The sequence below is a fragment of the Natrix helvetica genome, assembly GCF_964273705.1.
Source record: "Natrix helvetica genome assembly, chromosome: 3".
Lineage (NCBI taxonomy): Eukaryota > Metazoa > Chordata > Lepidosauria > Squamata > Natricidae > Natrix > Natrix helvetica.
Window position 1 is genome coordinate 3179959 of NC_138549.1, and position 22650 is coordinate 3202608.

The following is a 22650-nucleotide window of genomic DNA, read 5'->3' on the forward strand; positions in this document are numbered from 1 at the left end:
ACGCGAAACAGAGAAAGCAACCGATCCTGCAACCACTTCCGATCAACCCGAACTGCGACGTTCCACCCGCATAAGGCAAACACCAACGTACCTTAGAGACTTTGTAACAAACCGCAATGTGCCGTCTAAGAGGGGAGGGGTGTTAGATATTAACATATATCGTAGCAAGTCTCCTCTCTGGTCCGCCGCTACGGCGGGAAACAGGTATCGCTCTGATTGGTCGAGAGGCGTACCCGATTCCTATAAAAGGGGAACCCTCCGGCCACAGAGCAAGCTGGATCACTACTACTACTAATAAAGAGCTGTTAAGTCACTTCGTGTCCGCAGTCTGTTCTCTCGTTGCCCAGATCTAACATTTCCCTTCTTATCCAAGAAGCTTCTTCAGCTCTGACTGGATGGTGGGGAATGGAAGGATTCACATTCTTGATCTTGATTCTCTCCCTCTGTTCTAGAATTCTTCAGCTCTTGGATGAGAAGCAAAACGTCTTCAAAGAAAAACCAGCAAGTCCCGTTCTTTTAAGATGGGCCTCTTTGCTGGAAAAAATTAAAAAATGAAAATAAAAAAATTAATTCAGAGAAAGGACAGAGAGATGGAAAGAGAGAGAAGAGGGAAAGAGAAAGAGAGAGAGAGAGAGAGAGAGAGAGAGAGAGAGAGAGAGGCTTTTCTTCTTAAACGGGGAGGGGGCGTGCTCTCCCCCCAACCCAGACCATCGCTTGCCTTTCCCTGCCGTCTAATCCTAATTAAAAAGAAATTACATGCGGGAGCGAACTTGGAAATGGAAGTGCTAATCCTATTAGCCAGCCCTGAGAACTGGGGGGGGGGAGCCCTCCGATCCGGCCCATTGTGCGCCCCCTTCCCAAAGCTTGGGGGGGAAGGGGCTGCAGGCGGAGGGGGAGAAGAAGAGGGGGGAGTCCGTTTGAAATCCTTTAATCCCTCACGTGACGCCCGTGTCAATCTCGCGGGGGATGGGGGGCTCTGCACGCGAGTGGGTCCACAAAGATCGCATTAGGGACCCGGTTGGGGTGGGGGTGAAGGGGGGAGTGGGTGGCCCAACTGGGGGCTGGGAAAGGGGGGCGGTAGCGCTGCGCAAAGCCGCCGTTTGTTCTCCAGCCGGCCGGTGGCTTAAGCTGGGGTGGGAGTGGGTGGGGGGCGACTGGGGCTTTCTGGAAACGGACAAAGCCTCCCACGGGGGTGCCTTTGTAGACGGGCTTGGAGGGGGAGGTCTCTTTCTGGGACCCCCTCGCCCTTCAGCTTCCTTTTGTGGCTTTGCTTAAATCCGATTTCCATCACCTGGAAGGGAAGCGGCTGCCCCCCTCACCCCACCGGGGGGCGTCTAAGCTTCTCCGCGCCCCCCACTCCGAGTGGGGGCGGCGTACGGGGGGGGGCTTCCAGCCATGCCGGGGCACCTGAGCTCAGTTGGCTCGCGTGCCTGTACAGGGAATAGAGAGCCCTGGGGGGGGGGGGTTGGAGGAAGGGGGAGATCTCTTAACACAGCTCTCTCTTTCCTCCCCCCCTCAAAAAAAAATCCCCCGCCATCTCCTTGTAGCCTGGCCCTCTCTCGCGTGCAACTACCAGGACCCCTCTGTGCCCCCTCAGTGGGGCTGGGATGCCAGAGAAGAGAAATGCAGAGGCAGCAGGATGCACTCATGGCTGTTTGTCTCCAGCTCTAGGAAAGCTTTGGTTAGGAATGGGATGGGAGACCACCAGGAAATCCCCAAAGAAACTGGTAGATTGGGGCTGCCTGATCTGGAGAAAGACTATTCTTGGAAAGAAATGAACTGGGAGGAGCAAGGTCGTGTTTGCAAGATTTCTGGTGGTGGGGGGGATTGAAGTGCTTTCCATCTCTCAGACCCACAAGAAAGCCCCCTCTGGGGTTGATCCATGTTCCATCTCTGTGGCATCCAATGAAGCCAGATGCCATCACACCAGTGGTGGGTTTCAAAAATTTTTGGAACCTACTCTGTGGGTGTGGCCTCCTTTGTGGGAGTGGCTTGCCAGCCATGTGACCTGGTGGGAGCGGCTTGCTGGCCATGTGACCGGGTGGGAGTGGCTTGCCGGCCATGTGACCGGGTGGGAGTGGCTTGGCAGTCATGTGACCGGATGGGAGTGGCCAAGACAATGTCACTGAATTTTTTGCCCCAATGAATGATCTACAAAAAGAAGATATAAAAAAGGAAATTTATTATTTTGTGCACTTACTACTTAAATAAGATTAAAATAAGTACACAAAACAATAAAAGAGCTACTTACAGAAGGTAAGTAGCTTACTACTTACTACTTGTATTTCAAAGGGAATAAATACATATTTAATTTTACACATGTTAACAGCTGTTGGAATTGTGTTTGCACAACAGTGGAAAAAACAAAGATATGAAAATGAATAAATATTAGAATGTGCAAGAATGAATAAATTGACAATTAAAACCAAGAAGGCTTTGAATACTTTTTCACGTGGAATTTGTTTTATCAATTGCTAACTAACAAAAACAGCAATTAGAAATCTAAAAGTATGAAAGAAAACACCAATTATGAAAGGAAAGGTCACTAAAATGTATAAGGAAATATTATTAGCACTTGATCATTATTAATGTGTAGATAACTGCGGGACATTACATACCCACAAACACAAACTATGACAGTGCCAGGAAAACACACACACACACACACACACACACACACACAAACAATTTCCCCCCAAAAGACTGCAGATGAAACCAGTTTTTTTCCCTAACCCTAAGAACAGGAAAGACAAAGCCACTGGAATCAAAACCATCAAGGCATTGTGGGAAATTATAAAGGACAGTGCCAGGAAGCTCACAGAACCAGCAACCACATCACAATTACATAAACAACCAGGTATCACACAGAAACACACAAAATCTGGCAAAGCTGCCTTGCACCAACCTGGCCTGCCCATAGAAAAGAAGCCACCTTGAGACACATACCATACACCAACCTGCACACTTAAAAGCAACATATTGCATCACAAATAAAACATTTGCAAGAAGGAATAACATTTCTTGTAATAAACTTTCTATAAACAATAAATAAATAAAAATTCCCTAAAAATAATTAAAAACCACCAAGTTCAGAGAACACCAAAGGATCCCACAGTCCTCTCCCTCCTTATCTTTTTCCTTTTTGTCCTTCGACTTCTCCTCCTCCTCCTTTCCCCACAACCCCATCTAGCACTGATGATGTTACCTAGTTTGGTAGTGAAATGTCTGTAAAAAAACCACCAAGCTCAGAAAGCAGCAAGGATCCCACTTTCTCCCACCTCCTCCCTCTTTCTCCTTTTTGTCCCCCCCCCCCAAAGACTGCAAATGAAACCAGTGTTTTTTCCCCCCTAACCCTAAGGACAGGAAAGACAAAGCCACTGGAATCAAAACCATCAAGGCATTGTGGGAAATTATAAAGGACAGTGCCAGGAAGCTCACAGAACCAGCAACCACATCACAATTACATAAACAACCAGGTATCACACAGAAACACACAAAATCTGGCAAAGCTGCCTTGCACCAACCTGGCCTGCCCATAGAAAAGAAGCCACCTTGAGACACATACCATACACCAACCTGTACACTTAAAAGCAACATATTGCATCACAAATAAAACATTTGCAAAAAGGAATAACATTTCTTGTAGTAAATATATTTTATAAACAATTAAAACATAAAAATTCCCAAACAATAATTTAAAAAAGATATTCTATAAATAAAAAAAAATCCTTAAAAACCATTGTTAAGTATTCCACCAGCAATAATTTATACTGTAACCATTTCAAACTATTCCACACACAATAATTTAAAATGAAACCATTAAAAATATTCCATACTACAATTAAACAATTTAAAACAATTATATGCACAATACATTTTAAAGTATTGAGTATAGAATATTTTAAAATGGTTTATTTTAATTTATTTTGGATAGAATCTTTTTTTAAGTAGTCTAAGACAATTTTAAAAAAAGAATCCACACACAATAAATTGAAGTAAACCATTTTAAAATATTCTACACTCAATACTTTTAAGTAAAATTATTTTAAAAAATTCTATGCACAATAAATAAAATATTATTTTAAAATACATTTAAAAAATAAAAGAAAAAAAGCCAGGTTACTTACCAGCAGGCAGAATCAGCAGCTCTCCGATGCAACAGGCAGCAGACAGGCAGAGAGGCAGGAGGACAGGTAAGAATGTTTAAGACTGCTTAGGGCTGGAGAGGGGTGGGGGGGGCTTTTGGCCTAGCCTCGCGGAGGCTTGCCACCCACGCCAGCCGGGTGCTTCGTATCGGAAAGGCCCAAAGGCCTTTCCGAGATGATGCAAAGCTCCGGGCGGCTGCGCCGCCCACGAGAGCACGGTGCTTCGTCTCGGAAAGGCCCGAAGGCCTTTCCGAGATGATGCAAAGCTCCGGGCGGCTGCGCCGCCCACGAGAGCACGGCGCTTCGTCTCGGAAAGGCCCGAAGGCATTTCCGAGACGATGCAAAGCTCCGGGCGGCTGCGCCGCCTACGAGAGCATGGCGCTTCATCTTGGAAAGGCCCAGAGGCCTTTCCTCGGTGAAGCAAGCCTCCCGCCGGCCGCGTCGCCCACGCGAGCATGGCGCTTCATCTCGGAAAGGCCCAGAGGCGTTTCCTCGGCGAAGCAAGCCTCCCGCCGCCCCTCCTCGTGCTTAGTTGCTTACCTGAGGGAAGCAGCAAGCTCCCAGCGAAGAGAAGGGAGTTTTGAAATGGAGGACGACCCGCTTTTAAACGGGTCGCCTCCAGCCCGCTCACTGATTGGCTGAACTCCAGCCAATCAATGAGCGGCTAGCTGGGCTAGCTAGTTTAGTGCGGACGGGCGGGGGAGCGAGCGAGCTCCGTTGGGATGGCAAGGGGGATAAAGTGACAGGACCGGTGCTGGTTCCCGGTTACTTCCGGGTCCGGTTACTTCCGGGTTCGGTCTTCAACCGGTTCGCGCGATCCGGTGCGAACCGGTAGGAACCCACCACTGCATCACACCAACCTTCCCCCTACTCACACCAGGCAAGGAATGGATTCCAACAGACTACTGTTAGAATCACAAGACCGGAAGGGACTTTATAGAAGAACAAACTTGGAAGGGACCTTGGAGGTCTTCTAGTCCAACCCCATGCCCAAGCAGGAGACCCTACCCCATTCAAGACAAGTGGTTTTCTGAATCTGGTCTTAAAAACCTCCAGTGATGAAGCACCTACAACTTCTAGACTCTAGAGGCAAGCAGTTCCACTGGTTAATTGTTCTCACTATGAGGAAGTTTCTCCTTAATTCTAGGTTGCTTCTCTCCTTGATTAGTTTCCACCCATTGCTTATTGTCTTGCCTTTTGGTGTTTTGGAGAATAGGTGGGCCTCCTCTTCTTTGTAGCAACCACTCAAATATTGGAACTCTACTATCATGTCACCCCTGGTCTTTCTCTTCATTAAACTAAACATACACAATTCCTGCAACTGTTCTTTGAATGCCTAGCTAAATGTCTCTGGAGATTCTCAGTCCTCCAGGTCATGGTTGTCCCAAAGGTGCTTTTTCAAGAGGCCACTGGACTTTCTGGTTTTTCTTTGAAGCGGTTTTGCTTCTCATCCAAGAAGCGTCTTCAGCTCTGAGAGCAGAAGAAGCTTCTTGGATGAGAAGTGAAACATCTTCAAAGAAAAATCAGAAAGTCCAGTTGCCTCTTGAAAAAAAAAATCACCTTTGGGACATGTTCTTTCCATGTTTTAGCCTCCAGTCCCCTAATCGTCTTTGTTGCTCTTCTCTGCACTCTTTCCAGGGTGCCAACATTTGTTTTGTATCATGGTGACCAGAACTGGATGCAGTGGTCCAAATGTAGTTTTACCAAATAGTATTTTAAAAGAGAAGGGAAGAGGGAAGAGAAGGGTAGGGTAGGGTAGAGTAGAGTAGAGTAGAGTAGAGTAGAGTAGGGTAGGGTAGGGTAGAGTAGAGTAGAGTAGAGTAGAGTAGGGTAGGGTAGGGTAGGGTAGAGTAGAGTAGGGTAGGGTAGGGTAGGGTAGGGTAGGGTAGGGTAGGGTAGAGTAGAGTAGAGTAGAGTAGAGTAGAGTAGAGTAGGGTAGGGTAAACAGAATCGGAAGGGACCTTGTAGGTCATCTAATCCAACCCCCACCTAAGCAGGAGACCCCACACCATTTCTGACAGATGGCAGCCCAGTCTCTTCTTGAAAGCTTCCAGTGATGAAGCTCCCACAACTTCTGAAGGCAACTTCTGTTCCATTCGGTTATTGCTCTCACTGTCAGGAAAGTTCTCATTTCCAGGTTGAATCTTTCCTTCTTCAGTTTCCATCCATTGTTCCTTGTCTGGCCTTTGGGTGCTTTGGAAAATATGTTGACCCCTTTCTCCTCTCTGTGGCAGCCCCTCAAATATTGGAAGACTGCTATCATGTCTCCCCTGATCCTTCATCTTTGAGGTCTTCTAGTCCAGTCCCCTGCCTAGTAAGGAGATCTTATAAGATCTTATAAGTCAGGGGATCTTGTGCCATTCTGGAGAAATGGTTGCATCCCCCTTCATTACACCACCAGAAGCCTCTGGAGTGGAGTTACTCTTTCTTCTTTCTCTACAAGTCCATCCATAAAGATGCTTCTCAGCGTGTCAAAGATCAGAATGAATCTATTGGCTTCTTTTCAGGATCCCAGTTTTTATTAAAAGTCAGGCGCTTAGCTGATTTCTGACAACTGTGCAGTGACAGGTCTCCTCCTGGCATTCTCCACTCATCAGTGATGGACAGTTGGCTTTTTTTTAAAAAAAAGAAGCCCTCACAAATTTCCTTCAAGGCAGAAAAAGTGAGGAGATATGTTGTCATCCTTCTCTGGCCAGTTTCTTAGGATCTGTCACTCACGTAGGATCACCTAACGGGGAAGAAATCCCTCCTGAAGCTTTTGAGGCTGAAATGCATGTTGGAATTGGGTCTAATTTTAGGCATTTGCCCAAGCAAATGGGAATCTAAATTCTATTTCTGCTTCTCTTTCACTGGTGGGTTATTTTTTTCATGGCAAAGTGTTTCCAACGTTTTCGAAACCAGCAGCCGGAGGAGGAGGAGAAGGAGGAGGAGGAGGAGGAGGAGGAGGAGGAGGAGGAGGAGGAGGAGGAGGAGGAGGAGGAGGAGGAGGAGGAGGAGGAGGAGGAGGAGGAGGAGGAGGAGGAGCATCCTACAGAGATCCAAACCGCTCAGCATCCAGCCCAGTCATACAGCCAGTTCCCCCCACCCCCAAGTCTGGATTTGGATGCAGCTGTAACAAACCCAAACAATCTGATGAACTAAAACCATCTTTAATTATGGCATCAAAGTCATGAGGCTGTTTTTAATTTTGTACTGGGGATAAGCAAGGACCTGACCTGGAGAAGGAAGGAAGAAAAGGGAAGGGGGAAGGAAGGGGGGAGGGAAGGAAGGGGGGAGGGAGGGGAAGGGGGAGGGAAAAGGGAGGGAGGGAGGAAGCAAGGAAGGGAAAGGAAGGAGGAGAAAGGGAGGGAATGGAGGAAAGAAAGAGGGGGGGGGAGGGAAAGAAGGAGGGAAGGGAGGGAGGGAGGAGGGAAAAAGGAAGAAAGGAGAGAGGGAGGGAGGGGAGGGAAAGAAGAAGGGGGAGGAATGAAGGAAGCAGGGAAGGGGAGAGGGAAAGAAGGAGGCAAGGAAAGAAAGCAAGGAAAGAAGAAGGATGGAAGGAGGAGGGGGGAGGGAAAGAAGGGAGGTGGACGTTGGGTGTGGACGTTGGACTAAATGATCTCCAAGGTCCCTTCCAACCCTGTTATTCTGTTAAAGCCTTATTACATCATCAGCCTATTCCTCTTCCTCGTTGGCCAGCAAGACAGCCAATCCGGAGCAACCTCTTCTGTGGCGCAGTCACCGCCAGCTTTGAGGACCGAAGTTGGTTGGATGAAACTTTGCTGACTTCCAGATTTGATGGGATTGCAGGAAGTCCTCGACTTACGACCATAATTGGGCCCAACATTTCTGTTGTTGCATGAGACATTTTGTTGAGTGAGTTTCGCCCCATTTTACAACCTTCCTTGCCTCCGTTGTTAAGTGAATCACTGCAGTTGATACATTAGTAACCCAATTGTTAAGCGAATCTGGATTTCCCATTGACCCTGCTTGTTAGGCGGTCACAAAAGGGGATCACGTGACCTTGGGGGGGTGTCACAGCAATGGTCATAAGTACGAGTCAGTTGCCAAGCATCTGAGTTTCAACCACATGACCACGGGGATGCTGCAGAGGTCGTAACTGTGGAAAAAATGGCCGTAAGTCGCTTTTCTCCTTGCCGTGGTAACTTTGAACGGTCATTAAATGAAACGGTTGTAAATCAAGGACTACCAGTATATAATTTTGGACCCAGCCTTGGTTTAGGATGTTAGGATGGAGAATAAAGCCATCCTGGTTTATTTGGCTCTAAACCCATTTAGCCTCGGGGCTCTTGTTGTTCCTGGGGGATTTTAATTGCTTGCAACTCTCCGCATTGCATTTCTATTAATTTATTGTAATTGCTTATTTAATCACCTCTGGATCTGCTCATCCAGCCAAGGGGGGTGGGGGAGTGAACGCTGCTCTTCTCCCTGACTGGGGGAGAAGGTCCCACTGAAGCCAGAGGGCCTTCCTTCCCAAGGAGCGCAGGGAGAACGGAGACCCTTGCTTAGGCAAACTGGCCTAAGGACACCCAGCAGGACTGGCGCATCCGGTGTAGAGCAGGAGATAAATTAGGTTGGATGGAGACCACCAGGTGAAGACAGGGGAAGAAGAGCGTGGCTAGAGGATGTAGTGAGGCTAAGTGATGTACTCCTGGTCACTAACTAATGTCTATCCGTTCCTCCTCATTTTTCCCCTCCCCCAAAAACAAAGGCTAAGAAGGTCCAGGTGATTTTTGGAATGCATTTCCCTTCCCTCCCCTCCCCTCCCCCCCAACGTTTAAATCTTTCCTTACTCTTCATTTCTTGGGTTCCTTTCACACACACACGCACACACACACACGCAAAAACTCCTCTCCTGCTTTTAACTTGAAATTCAGGGTTCCAGTTTGACAGTATTCTGAAATTTCATTTCATTTCATTTCACCATTTCATTTCATTATTATTTTATTTTATTTTATTTTTTATTGCATTTATTGTATTTATTTCATTTATTTCATTTATTTCATTTCATTATTTCATTTCATTTTATTACATTAGTGTTATTTTTATTTTATTATTTATTTTATTTTATTTTGTCACCCGTCTCACTGTGGGGGCTACCCTCTGCGGCTTAAAACAATAAAACAGAAGGAAAATGTTTTTAAATAATTCAAAGTAACCAATGCACATTCATTTAAGCCGTGTGACTGCTGACTTTGTGTTTTTTTTTTCCTTTTTCCTTCTCCTTGCAACGTCTAAAACCTAAGGATGAGTCTGGAAGGGGACTTTGGGTGACTTCTTTGCCAGTTTCCCTGTTCGTGTCAGTTTCAATCACTTTCACTTCTTCTGACCTGGGAGGGGGAGAGAGAGACTGTTGGCCAGCAGCTAGTCAGTTTCGGTTATTCCACTCTAGATCTCCTTCCTTGGCTGAGCTAATTTCCTTCTTCCGTGGGGCTATTTCTTATTCCACGTCATTTTAACTAAGGAAGCGCCCCAAAGGGAAGTTGGGTTGTAGGGGTGGGGCAGGCAGGCAAGCAGGCAGGGAGGGAGGGGGGGGCTACACAGTCCTACACAGACAGACCCCTACCAGGTTTTTGCTGAAATCTCAGTTGGCCAACTTATGGCTTGGGTCAGTTGGCCCTTTGGCAGAGGTAGGCGATGCTGACCCTTATACTGGGGGACTGCGAGAAAGGACATTAACTGCAGAGGAGGGGGAGAGGGGAGGAGGGGAGAGGGAGGAGAGGAGGGGGACAGCAAGAGGAGGGGGAGAGGGAAAGAAGATGAGGGAAGTGGGAGTGGGGAAGGGAGACGAGAGGACAGGAGCAGAGGGGAGAGAGGAGGAGGAGAAGAGAGGAACGGAGATACGAGGGGAGGGGAAAGGGGAAGGGAGAGAATACAAGGAGGGGAGGGGAGGGGGAGAAGAGTGGAGAGAGGGAAGGGAAGGGGAAGCAGAGAAGAAAAGAGGTGGGGAGAGATGAGAAGAGGGGAGAGGGGAAGTGAGATGAGGAAAGAAGAGGAGGGAAGTGAGAGAGGAGAGGACAGGAGGGGAGGGGAGGGGAGGGGAGAAAGAAGAAAGAAGACATGAGGGGAAAGGGGAGGGGAAAGGGGAAGGGAGAGGACACAGGGAGTGTTAGATATTAACATATATCGCGGCAAGTTTCCTCTCTGGTCCGCCGGTATGGCGGGAAACAGGTATCCATCTGATTGGTCGAGAGGCGTACCCAATCCCTATAAAAGGGGAAACCTCAGACCACAGAGCAAGCTGGATCACTACTACTACTAATAAAGAGCTGTTAAGTCACTACGTGTCCGGAGTCTGTTCTCTCGTTGCCCGAATCTAACAGGGAGGGAGGGGAAAGAGGAAAAGGGAAGAGAGAAGAGAGAGGGAGAGGAAAGTGGAGAAAAGAGAAGAGGGGAGGGGAGGGGAGGGGAGAGGAAGGGATGGGCGAGCAGAGGAGAAGAGAGGAAAGGACAGCAGGATGGAAGAGAAAGAGGAGAGGAGAGAGGGAGGGGAGGGAAAGGGGGAGAGGCAGAGGAAAGCAAAGGAGAAAAGAGAGGAGGAGAGAGGTGAGAGGAGAGGAGGGGGTGGGGGAGAGGGGAGCCCCTCTTCTCCCCCGCCTCCCTCCCCTCCCCTGACATATTTAATTCAATTTAATTCTGAATTACGACGGTTGGGACCCCCGAGGCCCCTCTGGAGTTAACTCAGCTTAACCCGGGATTCCCTAGAGGGTGACCGGCACTTCTGCCCTCCCCTCCTCGTAACGGGGCGGGGGAGGGGGCTTCCCTTTTCTGCGCTTAGCCCCCTTAGCCAGCAGCAGAGGCTGCGATGTCTCTGGGGGCGTGGAGGAAAAGGGGGGGTCTTGTCGGAAGGCGAAGCGGGGAGGGGGCGCTCCGGCATCTGCGGGTCCAAGCGGGCTGGGCTTAGCGCAAGGCGGGCGAAGGGAGGCGGCTCCTGCCCGCCCCTTCCCCGCTTTTTCCGCGCAGCTCTTCCTTCCTCCGCGCTGGAAAGCCGAGAAGCTGCCTCGGGAACCGGCCGCCTCTGCTCGCTCCTTCCCCGCGTCCTGCCGCCCACCGGGACCGCTACACCTTCCAGGTGCGATCGGGGCTAGGTTTGAGGGTCCGCCTCGGATTTGGAGTTTTCTCCCCCCCCCCTCCCCTAAAGCCGGTCGGGTTTCCCAGAGGAAGGCGGGGTGGGGGAGAAAAAGGGAGCCCCCTTTCCCAAGACCCCCGAGACCGCAGGGAAGCGCCCAGACCCTTCTCCCCATCGCCAGGGGAGCAAAGGACCGAGAACCAGGGGCAGAGGGTTGGGCAGGGGGCTTTTGAAGGGAACCGTGCTCTCCCTCGTTCTTCATTTCCCCCCTCCCCACCCTGCCCGCCAGTAGCCCCCTCCCTTTATTTTCCCGCTTCAAATAGAGACAGGGTGCTTGGCCAACTCGGGGGGTGGGGTGGACGACCTCCTCCCCATTTCCCCCCATTGGTTGGAAGTGCGTTTGGCAAGGACCCGGTTCCAAAAGCCCCTTGGGGAGGAGGGGGGACCCTCGCCCTTGAACCCCAGGGCGCGCTCTGAAGACTCCCGCTCCGACGGGCTGCCAAGAGGGTCTCCCCGGTTAGCCCCCTGCCCCGCTGGAGCCAAGAGGGGACACCCCGAAGGGGCAGCACCCAATAAGCTCAAGACACCCCCCCCCCCCAGACCCCCTCAAGTCCCTGATTTTTCCGGGTCGGTTTTTTTTCCTCCCTATCGGGGGACGCAGAGCCTACCCTCCCGCAAGTAGGGGGGGGGGTCTTTCTCTCCCATCGCTCGCTTTATTCCTGGTCTAAAGAATTTTCGAAGGGGGCGGGGGTCCCGGGAGGAAAGGCGAGCCGCGATTGGCTGCCTCGCGGCGTTCATTTGCATACCCTCGCCTATTAAAGAGCCCGAGTGGGGAAGGGTCCGTCTTAGTAGCCCAAGAAGCGAGGCAGGGCGCAGTCGGAGCAGGTGCCCGCGGGGGGAACTCAGCGCTCCTGGAAAAGGGTTCGATGCGGGGTGGGGGCGCCCGGCGGACCGGCTCTGGGGAGGATTGACAGCCGGGAAGGGGGCTTGTCTGCCTCGCCCCCTCCTCTTGCCTGCCTGCCTGCTTTTCTTCTCTCTCTTTCTCTCTTCTTTTTTGCGCTTGGCAGCCAGCGAAGCATGGGCGCCGGCAAAGACAGCCGCTGCCCCGCCGTGCCAAGCTCCCCGACGGGCATCCTCTGCCTGGCTTGGCTGCTGCTGGCCTCGGCGGTGGGCAAGACGATCCGCTACCACACCTACGAGGAAGAGCCCCCTGGCACGGTGATCGGGACCTTGGCCGACGAGCTGCCGCTGAAAGGCGCGTCAGGAGGGGAGAGGACTTTCCGGCTGGTGAAGGCGCCGGGCAACGGGTCGCTGGTGCGAGTGCGGGAGCGGGACGGGCAGCTGAGCCTGGGCCCGGAGCGGCTGGACCGGGAGCAGCTGTGCGGCCCCTCGGAGTCGCCCTGCCTGCTGGCCTTCGACGTGCTGAGCCTGGGGGGCCCTGCGGCCGCGGGCGCCTCGCCTTTCCGCCTGGTGCACGTGGAGCTGGAGGTGCGGGACCTGAACGACCACGCGCCGCACTTCCCGCAGCCCGTCGTGGCCCTGGAGGTGTCGGAGAGCGCGGCGCCCGGCACCCGCCTGCCGCTGCCCCTGGCGCACGACCCGGACGCCGGCTCCAACGGGCTGCAGAGCTTCGCCCTCTCGCCGGGCAGCCCCTTCGGCTTGGAGGCGCAGCGCCGCGCCGACGGGCTCCGCTGCGCCGAACTGGTGCTGCTGCGCGAGCTGGACCGGGAGGCGCAGGCCGGCTACCGGCTGGAGCTGGTGGCCACAGACGGCGGGAGCCCCGCGCGCTCGGGCACGGCCACGCTCAGCCTGCGCGTGCTGGACGCCAACGACAACGCGCCCGCCTTCCCCCGGGGCGCGCTCCTCACCCTGGAGCTGCCCGAGGACGCGCCGCCGGGCGCGCTGCTGCTGGAGCTGGACGCGGCCGACGCCGACGAGGGCGCCAACGGGCAGCTGCTCTACGCCTGGGGCAGCCAGGTGGCCCCCGAGGCCCGGCGCCTCTTCAGCCTCGACCCGCTCTCGGGCCGCCTGGCCCTGCGCGCCCCCGTCGACTACGAGCGCCAGCGCACCTACGAGCTGGACGTGCAGGTCAGCGACCGGGGCGCCAGCCCGCTGGCCGCCGCCTGCAAAGTCCTGGTGCGCCTGCTGGACGTCAACGACAACGCGCCCGCCGTGGCCATCAGCGCCCTGGGCGGCCCCGAAGGATCGGAGGCGGCGCGGGGCCCGCAGCCCGAGGAGGAGGAGGAGGCCGGCTGGGCGGCGGTGAGCGAGGCGGCGCCCGCCCAGAGCCTGGTGGCGCTGATCAGCACCTCGGACAGCGACGCGGGCGCCAACGGCCAGGTGCGCTGCGCCCTCCTGCCGGCGCCCTACCAGCCCTTCGCCCTGCAGCGCGCCTACGACGCCGCCAGCTACCTGCTGCTGACCACCGGCCCCCTGGACCGCGAGCGCGTAGCCGAGTACAACCTGACGCTGGTGGCCGAGGACCTGGGCTCTCCCCCGGCCAAGACCGTCCGCTCGCTTACCGTCCGCGTGGCCGACGAGAACGACAACGCCCCGCGCTTCGCCAAGGCGCGCTACGAGGTGGCCCTGCCGGAGAACAACCCCCCGGGGGCCTACCTGACCACCGTGGCAGCCTCCGACCCCGACCTGGGACCCAACGGCAAAGTGACCTACCGCCTGCTGGACAACCAAATCATGGGCGCCTCGATCTCCACCTACGTTTCGGTCGATCCCAGCACAGGAGCCATCTACGCCCTGCGGACTTTCAACTATGAGATCCTGAAGGAGATGGAGTTGTCCATCCTAGCATCGGATGGGGGCTCTCCTTCGCTCTCCGCTACGGCCTTGGTCAAGGTACGGGTGATGGACCAGAACGACAACGCTCCGGTCATTACTTCTCCTGCATTCACCAACGGGTCTCTTGAAATTGGGGTCTCCAGCAGAGCTTCCCGAGAGTCCCTGGTTGTCCACATCAAGGCCCGAGATGCAGACGAGGGCTCCAGCGCTGAGCTGAGCTTCACTTTCTCAGAGGATCCTCAGCAACAGGAAAGATCTCTGGATCTTTTTGCCATCAACCAGAAAACAGGGGAGGTCACGCTCCGGAGGAGCTTATCTGAAGAGCAGCTGGGCCAAGTCTATCCCTTGCTTCTCACCGTGGCCGATAGTGGGCTGCCACCTCTTTCCACCACCGTGGTGGTCAACTTCCTGGTGACCGCATCGCTGCCTCCCTCTAGTGGCCAAGATTCTGCGGCCAAGCCCAGCTCTTGGGAAGACCAACCGTTGCAATGGGATGTCCCCTTAATCGTCATCATTATCCTGGCGGGAAGCTGTACGTTGCTCCTAGCGGCCATCATCACCATCGCCACCACCTGCAATCGGCGCAAGAAGGAGAAGAAGGTGATCTTGGACGAACCTCTGGACACTCCTCATCTGGAGAAGGGGCACAAGGAAGGAAGCCCCAGCGACGGGGCCCTCCACCCCTCCAGTCCTCGCTTCGACGTCCATTCCTTCCCCAGCAAGTCTTCTTTCGCTAGTCCGGAGCCCTCTCCGGCCAGTGAAGATATTCCAGCGTCTGAGAATAGTCGAGAAACCAACAGCCTCTACGACAGCCAGAGCCGACTCCGAGGAGCCAACACAGAGGTAACCTTCCACACCTTCTCTTGCCAGGGGTAGAGAAGGAATCGTACCTTGCTGGTTACACCTTAACGTACCTCTGAAGGTCAAAGAAGTAATTAATAGCGAGCAGGAACGTAGTTACTCAGTAGCCTGTTGAGAGATTCATTGAACACAAGCAAAGCTAGAATTTGAGATATAGGCCATCCAGGTGGCTTGTCCAGCTACAATGGGCTTGAAAGTCACATACAGGTAGTCCTCGACTTACGACCACACTTGAGCCCCAAATTTCTGTCACTAAGTGAAACATTGCTTCGTGTTTTTTTTCCTCCTTCTTGTCACCGTTGTTAAGTGACTGTTAATTTAGTAGCACGGTTGACTGGTTTTCCAGTGGTGAGAAGGTCACAAAAGGGGGCCAGGGCACTGCAACCGTCATAAATGTGAACCAGTTTGCCCCAGCATCTGAATTTGGATCACGTGACCCTGGGGATGCCACAACGGTCATAAGTGTGAAAAATGGTCGTAAATCCCTTTTATCATCAATGAATGGTTGCTAGATGAAGTCAAGGGCTGCCTGTATTCGGGGGTGGGGGTTATCTCTCAGGGATTTTCAATTATTTTTTATTTATGAAACGCTGCCCTTCCTACCTCAATAAGGCGAGTGCATAGAAATATTGATTGGCCAAGCGTGATTGGACACACAAGGAATTTGTCTTCGATGCATAAGCTCTCCGTGTCTATAAAAGCTATAAATCATAGTCCTTCTAAGCATACATTTATCATAAATCATAAGCTATAACACTTAGTGGCAGAATCAACATCCATCGTCCTAGGAAACTAAACAATACAAATCGTAAAGATACAAGCAACAAAGTTATAGTCGTAAGTAGAAAAGGAGATGGGCAATAGGAAGGATGAGAAGAAGAATATTAAATCTTATTATTAATATATTAAATACATTAATATGTACGGTCTTACTAAATATGTTATCCACTGTTAACGTTCTTTCTTCTGACATTAACGGTGCCTTTCCTTTCTTTCTGTCGTCTCTTCTCCAACTCTCTCATCTCCTTCCTTCCAGTCTTACACTTCCACCCCCAGTTACAGCAAAGAACCCACCGCCCCAGTGCCCATGTGGAAGGGCCACTCCTTCAACACTTTATCTGGCAGGGAAGGAGAAAAATTCAGCGGGAAGGACAGCGGCAAAGGGGACAGCGACTTCAACGACAGTGACTCTGACATCAGCGGAGACGCCCTGAAGAAGGATCTCATCACACACATGCAGAACGGTAAAGGTTTCTCCCACCAACCCCCCCTACCCCAGCCCCTACCCCACCCCCCCTTAGCAGATCGACCATGTCAGGGAGAGATCAAAGGGGTTTCTCCTAAAAACTGAGTGGGACGTTGGTTGCAAATCACCTCTAATGGCCTAAATATTCATCAACGCTCCTTCCAAGCGAGGAACAGGCAGAGCTGCGGCCTGTGCTGTTCTTCTTAGCCGCTGGCGAGATCCCTTGGGGCCTCGGGCTCCCGTGGGGGCAGGAGAGACCGCATGCGTCCGCCCCGCTGGAACAGATCCACTTTAATTAAATATTGCGTTATCCTGTTCGCCGGAGAAGGAGGCTCCGTTCCACGCGACAATCCTTTGAGGCTTAGAGATGGTGACTCATCAAAGGTCACCAAGAAAGCTTCATGGTTGAGTAGAGATGTGAGCCCCGTTTATTTGGCTCTAGTAAAATAGATGGTTTGAGTAGAGATGTGAGCCTGGTTTATGTGGCTCTTGTAAAATAGATGGTGTGAGTAGCGATGTGAGCCCAGTTTTTTTGGCTCTTGTAAAATAGATGGTTTGAGTAGAGATGTGAGTCCAGTTTACTTGGCTCTAGTAAAATATATGGTTTGAGTACATATGTGAGCCCCATTTACTTGGCCCTAGTAAAATACATGGTTTGAGTAGCGATGTGAGCCTGGTTTGTTTGGCTCTACTAAAATGCATGGTTTGAGTAGCGACGTGAGCCCAGTTTGTTTGGCTCTAGTAAAATACATAGTTTGAGTACAGATGTGAGCCCAATTTACTTGGCTCTAGTAAACTACATGGTTTGAGCAGACATGTGAGGCTGATTTTCTTGGCTCTAGTCAAATACATGGTTTGAGTAGAGATATGAGGCTGTTTGCTTGTCTTTGGTAAAAAAAAACATAGTTTTGCAAGATGTAACCTGGGGTAGCCCCCAAGGATGGGCTCCAGCACGAGTCCGAAAGCTCAAAAGACTAAACCTCTGGTCCCATTGACTGACCAGAATTGGATCTTGCGACATAATCTTGGGACACGCATGTTTGCCTTCCTTCACAAATGGTTTCATTTCCAAGTCAGATTAGCAGATGGATTCTTTGCAACTGCTGATTTGTCACCGTTGAAAACGGACGGCCTTCTTGGAGTAGAGACCAGTTTCTTTCTTCGTAACTAAAAGGGGGAAATTGCAGCTGGAAACATGCATGGAGAGAAGGAAACACTGCGTTAGACTAGAAACAGTGTGTTGTAACCCTCCGGTGGCCAGCAGAGCTGGCAGCAGAGTCGGGCAGTGAGGAGGTTGGGGAGGAACCTGGGCCAGTCCTGGGGGCAGAGGAAAGCTTAGACGAGGACTCCGCGTCTGAGGCAGAGAGGGAGCTAGACAGCAGTGAGGCAGAGGAACAGCTGGAGCCTGTTCCCAGTGTGCGCATGCGCAGAGCTGCCAGAAGGCAAGAACAATTAAGAAATCAGGGTTGACTTGGAAGTAAAGCCACACCTTAGAGGTGATTGGCCCCTCCCATAGGAAACAAAAGAGGAGCGAATGGGGAGGGGGCTTTTGCAGGAAACCATTCATTCATTCGGTCATGTCAAGAGAGGAAAGTTCTCTTTGTGACTATCAGAGACTCTGTGCCAAGTGTTGCCTTGCCCTGCGCTTGGAAACTAGTTATCTGGCAGCTCTCCAAATGAGATAAGGTTCGTGTGGATAAATATTCCTCTGAAATATTCCTTGCCGAGCTCTGCTGACTGTGAATGAAAGGAATTCACAGTCGTGTAAATAAAAGAGGTTTTGCCGGGACCAAGACTTTGCTTCATACTTTTTAAGAAAGCCTAGATCAGAATGCGGTGTCTCTCAACCTTGGCCATCCCAGATGGGTTGTCTTCTGCTCCCAGAGCATAACCATTTGGTTGGAACTGACACACACGTCTTAAAATTGCAAGAGTGAGAAGCTCTAAGTTGGAGGAAGCTGGTTTCCTGATATTACAGGATTTCACTCGGCGTAATCCTTGATCGGTGGCAAGGCAGACCGAGTTGGACAACAGCTGGAATCCCATCCACAGCTAAAGGGCCACAGATTGTCCCCTTCTGCTTTACAACTTCCCCAAAAGCTGTTGTTGTGATGTAGGAGCTGAAACGAGGAACGTGGATGAAGGAGATGTGGTTTAATTTGATGAAGGTCACAAGATCTCCTGACCGAGTTATGATTGCTTTGCATAGCCTACTTCTACTCTTTGTGGATCTTACCATAAAACTAGGAAGGCAGACATTATTCCGTTTCATTTTTACTAAGCATTCAGGTACCCCTTGACTTATGGACATTCATTTTACAGCCGTTCGAAGTTACATTGCTGAAAAAAAGGGACTTACAACCGGTCCTTGCACTTACGACCATCCCAGCATCAACATTACAATCTCCGCGGTGATGTGATCGAAATTTGAGTGCTTGGAAACTATTATGCAGTTGTTACTTCCGGAGGTGTATTGATTGCTAGTTACAACTTTCCCAGGAGGCTTCTGGCGAGCGAAGTCAGTGACGAAAGACGGATTTCCATAACGACCGCATGATTCACTTAAGGACATGACCCAAAAAAGCTTGCAAATCCCAGCTCCATTCCCTTAACACCTAACAGCCCCACATTGCTTAGTGATGGAAATTGTGGTTGCGCATTGAAGGTTGCTTGTAACGCATATCCCTAGATAATTGGCTCCGTTCTCAAAACAGTTTTGTTTTATTCCCCGATTCTTTCCATTTGGGTTTTAATTGTCTGTTGTTACTCCCATCCATGCTCACTTTTTCCCCCTTGGAGAATTTAGAAAGGAAAAACACAAAAACACAACACTGCCCGAAAGCGAAAAAACCAAGCTATTTTAACCATATTTACATTTTTAAAAAATTGTTTGATTTTCCCCATGTTAAGAGATCCTAGAAGCGATGAGAATTGTAGGCTGATATATGTTGAGGACAGTAGGAGTGGTGCACTGGCCGTGGAGCTCTCGTCTCACAATCAAGAGGTTGTGAGTTCAATCCTAGGTAGAGGCAGGTATTTCTCTCTCTGAGCACGATGAGAATATCTCTGCTGAACAAAACTCTGCATTGGCAACAGGAAGGGCATCCGGCCATAAACATTCAGCTCCATTCAGTTGCCCCGACTGCATCCCGCAAGGAATCATGGGATTGTTAAAAGCCAATGATGATGATATGTGAAGGACAGTAGATTTGGGGGAAAATAGATGATTGGCTTTGAAAAGCCGATTTTAGATATTTGCACCCTCAAATCTAGGCTATGTGCTTCCTTCTCACCCTCCTCCCAAATTATAGGAACAGAACCATTTAATTACGCGGAATTGGTCAAGATTGTGTCCTGGGAATGTAGCAATCTTGTCTAGATAGCAAAGGATGGTAGAACTTTGATAAGGTTACAGATATTTTCATGCGCGAAAGATCGTATACCTAACCCTACCTTTCCTCCCCATGGATGGTCAAAGTCTTCACTACAGAAAGTCCTCTACTTACAACCACAATTGAGGCCAACATTTTCATTGCTATGCGAGACCATCGTTAAGTCAGCTTTGTCCCATGTTACGACCTTTCTTGCCGCGGTTGTTGAGCGAATCTCTGCAGTTGCTAAGGGAGTCACACGGTTGTTAAACTAATCCAGCTTCCCCATTGACTCTAATTGCATGACCCTGGGTCACTGCAACCATCATAAAGGCGAGCCAGTTGCCCATGTCCAAATTTTGTTCATGTGACCGTGAGAATGTTGCACCGGCTGTGTGGGGAATGGTCATAGATCTATTTTTCAGTGCCGTTGTAACATTGAACAGTCGTTCAGCGAATGGTTGTAAGTCGAGAACTGCCAGCAATGACAAAAACAATGGTTCTTTGCAATTTTCGGGCCAGTCAATCCATTTGAAAATGGGCTTGTGATTGAGGAAGAATTTTGTTGATTCATTAATGGCTCAACTCTCGGTATATTTGTCTCGCTGACTACGTAAACGTAGGGACTTTGAAGAGGATAAAAATGGAATAATTGCACTTGTAACTTTGAACGGTCACTAAATGAACTGTTTTAAGTCAAGGACTACCTGTATTTATAGCTCAGGGTTGAATGAGGGGGTCCTTGTGGCTCCTTGAGCTAGGTGGTTTTCTTGCAGACGTTTCATGACCCAACTAGGTAACATCATCAGTGCCAGCAATGATGTTATCTAATGCTAAGCACTGATGATGTTACCGAGTTGGGTCATGAAATGTCTGCAAGAAAACAACCAAGCTCAGAGAGCACCAAGAACCCCATAGTCATTCTCCCCTTCCTCCCCCCTCCTCCTCCACCTCTCTGCAAACCCTCCTCCCTTCTAGCACTGATGATATTACCTAGTTGGGTCATGAAATGTCTGCAAGAAAACAACCAAGCTCAGAGAGCACCAAGGGCCCTACAGGCATTCTCCCCCTCCTCCTCTTCCTCCTCCTCCTCCACCTCTCTGCAAACCCTCCTCCCTTCTAGCACTGATGATATTACCTAGTTGGGTAATGAAACATCTGCAAGAAAACAATTCAGATCAGAGAGTACCAAGAAACTCACAGTCTTCATCCTTCTCCCCCTCCTCCTCTTCCTCCTCCTCCTCTCTCTGTACCCCCCTCCCTTTAGCCCTGATGATGTTACCTAGTTTGGTCATGAAATGTCTGCAAGAGAACAACCCAGCTCTGAGACCCCCCAGGGACCCCTCCTTGCAATTCCCAACATGGTTCCTTGTGTCGCATGTCCTTTTGGTCTCCTGCATTGGTGTTCACACATTTACCCTGTCGCTTGCCCTTTTTTTCTAGGTTTGTGGGCTTGCACCGCTGAATGCAAACTGCTGGGCCATTCAGACCGATGTTGGAGTCCCTCCTGCGCCCAGATCAACTCTCACACGTCCCCGCACCCCAAAACCCAGCTCTCCACCTTCTGCAGAACCACATCCTTGCCCCGAGACACCCTCCATCGTGACCACTTCTATCCCGCCCAGCTGCCCAAGACAGTAGGGCTGCAAAGTGTCTACGAGAAGGTTCTCCACCGGGATTACGACAGGACAATGACCCTGAGGTCTCCTCCTCATCCGGGAAGGTTGCCGGACCTTCAGGAGATCTCAGTACCTTTGTATGAATCTCCTTCTCACCATTATTTAGGTTCTCCTTCCGAGACCAGCAAGAAGGTTTGAATTTCCTCATACATGTGAACACTGGGCCACTAGCCCTCTTCGAGGAAACAGACCTGAACTTCTATTTCCAAAAAGGCTTCGTTGGTGGGGATGTTTGTTCCCTTCCTCCTCTGCAGCAGGACAGTGACTCTTGAGCATGTGCAAAGTGTCTCTCCCACCACTTGGTGACTCACTTCGTCTTTCCCAAGAACTCACGGGGGGGGGGGGGAGAGAGAGACTTTTTATATCACTTTTTGATAAAGGAAACATTGCTTTCATTCTCTCCATCCCCGTCTAAGAATGGACCTAGAAAAGTTCAAACTTCGCCAAGATATTGTTAACTGGGTTTGATGATGTACATAAGTTTAAGTAAAACGTGCCTTAAAATACAATAATGTGTATATGTACAAATATACTGTACATGCATATCACCTATAGGGGAAAAAAACAATGTGTCTGTGTATATTTGTACATGCATACATCCGGGAATTACACGCATAAACATGTATGTGTTATACAGATAGACAACGATGTATAAATTAAGTTGTTGGGGGGGGAAATTTTCCAATTTGCATTGGTACTGTTTGATATTTGCAAACGAAAATCTCTCGTTAATGTAATTTTTATGAAATGTGCAGTATTTCACCATTTTCCTGATGTCCCTCCTCAGTTCTCCCTCCCATTCATCCCTTTTTCTTTGAACTTCTGTATATCATGTACTGTACTGTTTGTACATAGAGAAAATATTCTATTTTTATATAATAAAACCTGGAGGATCGAATATTCTTTCCAAGGGAAATATTTAAAAAGATACGTTTGGGGGGGAAAGAAAAGAAAAAAGAGAGAGAGACAGAGAAAGCCGTGAATCTCTTAGGAATCCATGTTAATGTTAGCTAAGCAATTGCTTGTTGTAAGAAAGGCTGTTTTGCCAAGTGTGTTACTGAAGTCCATGGTGAGCTTCGAACTAAATGTGGATTAATTATTCTGTTGTCACTTTGTATAAAGCACTAATAAAGGTTATGTGTCGGAGGGGTTTGAATATCCTGATTCTCTGCCCGCAGCAGATAACAATTATTTTTGCCTAGGAAAACCGAGAGTCGTGAAAGCCATCGTAGAAATAATAGCTTCAAAACTTAGATCAGGGGTCCACAAACTTTTTAAGCAGGGGGCCAATTCATGCTCCCGCAGACTGTTGGGGGGGGCAGACTGGGTGGGGGAGTCTGGCTAAGTGGTCATGTGACTGGATGGGCATGGCTAGGCGGTCATGTGACGGTGGGCATGGCTAGGCGGTCATGTGACTGGGTGGGTGTGGCTAGGCACTCATGTGACTGGGTGGGCGTGGCTAGACAGTCGTGTGACGGTGGGC

At 50.4% G+C, this 22650-nt stretch overlaps 1 protein-coding gene across 1 annotated transcript; it reads left to right on the forward strand.

The window, feature by feature from the left end:
• The first annotated feature begins 11456 nt into the window (after window positions 1–11456).
• PCDH8 (protocadherin 8) lies at window positions 11457–22107 on the forward strand. The gene is made up of 3 exons (XM_081948420.1): window positions 11457–14853; window positions 15908–16115; window positions 20932–22107. Exons 1-3 carry the CDS (start codon window positions 12292–12294, stop codon window positions 21303–21305), a joined length of 3144 nt encoding a protein of 1047 aa, XP_081804546.1. The 5' UTR covers window positions 11457–12291; the 3' UTR covers window positions 21306–22107.
• The last annotated feature ends 543 nt before the right edge of the window (window positions 22108–22650 follow it).

Excerpts from the sequence above, each read along its gene's own strand:
- PCDH8 (XM_081948420.1), top strand. The coding sequence starts at position 12,292 with ATGGGCGCCGGCAAAGACAGCCGCTGCCCCGCCGTGCCAAGCTCCCCG. Across the intron at positions 14,854-15,907 it reads TCCGAGGAGCCAACACAGAG|TCTTACACTTCCACCCCCAG; the intron begins GTAACCTTCCAC and ends CCTTCCTTCCAG. Across the intron at positions 16,116-20,931 it reads CATCACACACATGCAGAACG|GTTTGTGGGCTTGCACCGCT; the intron begins GTAAAGGTTTCT and ends CTTTTTTTCTAG.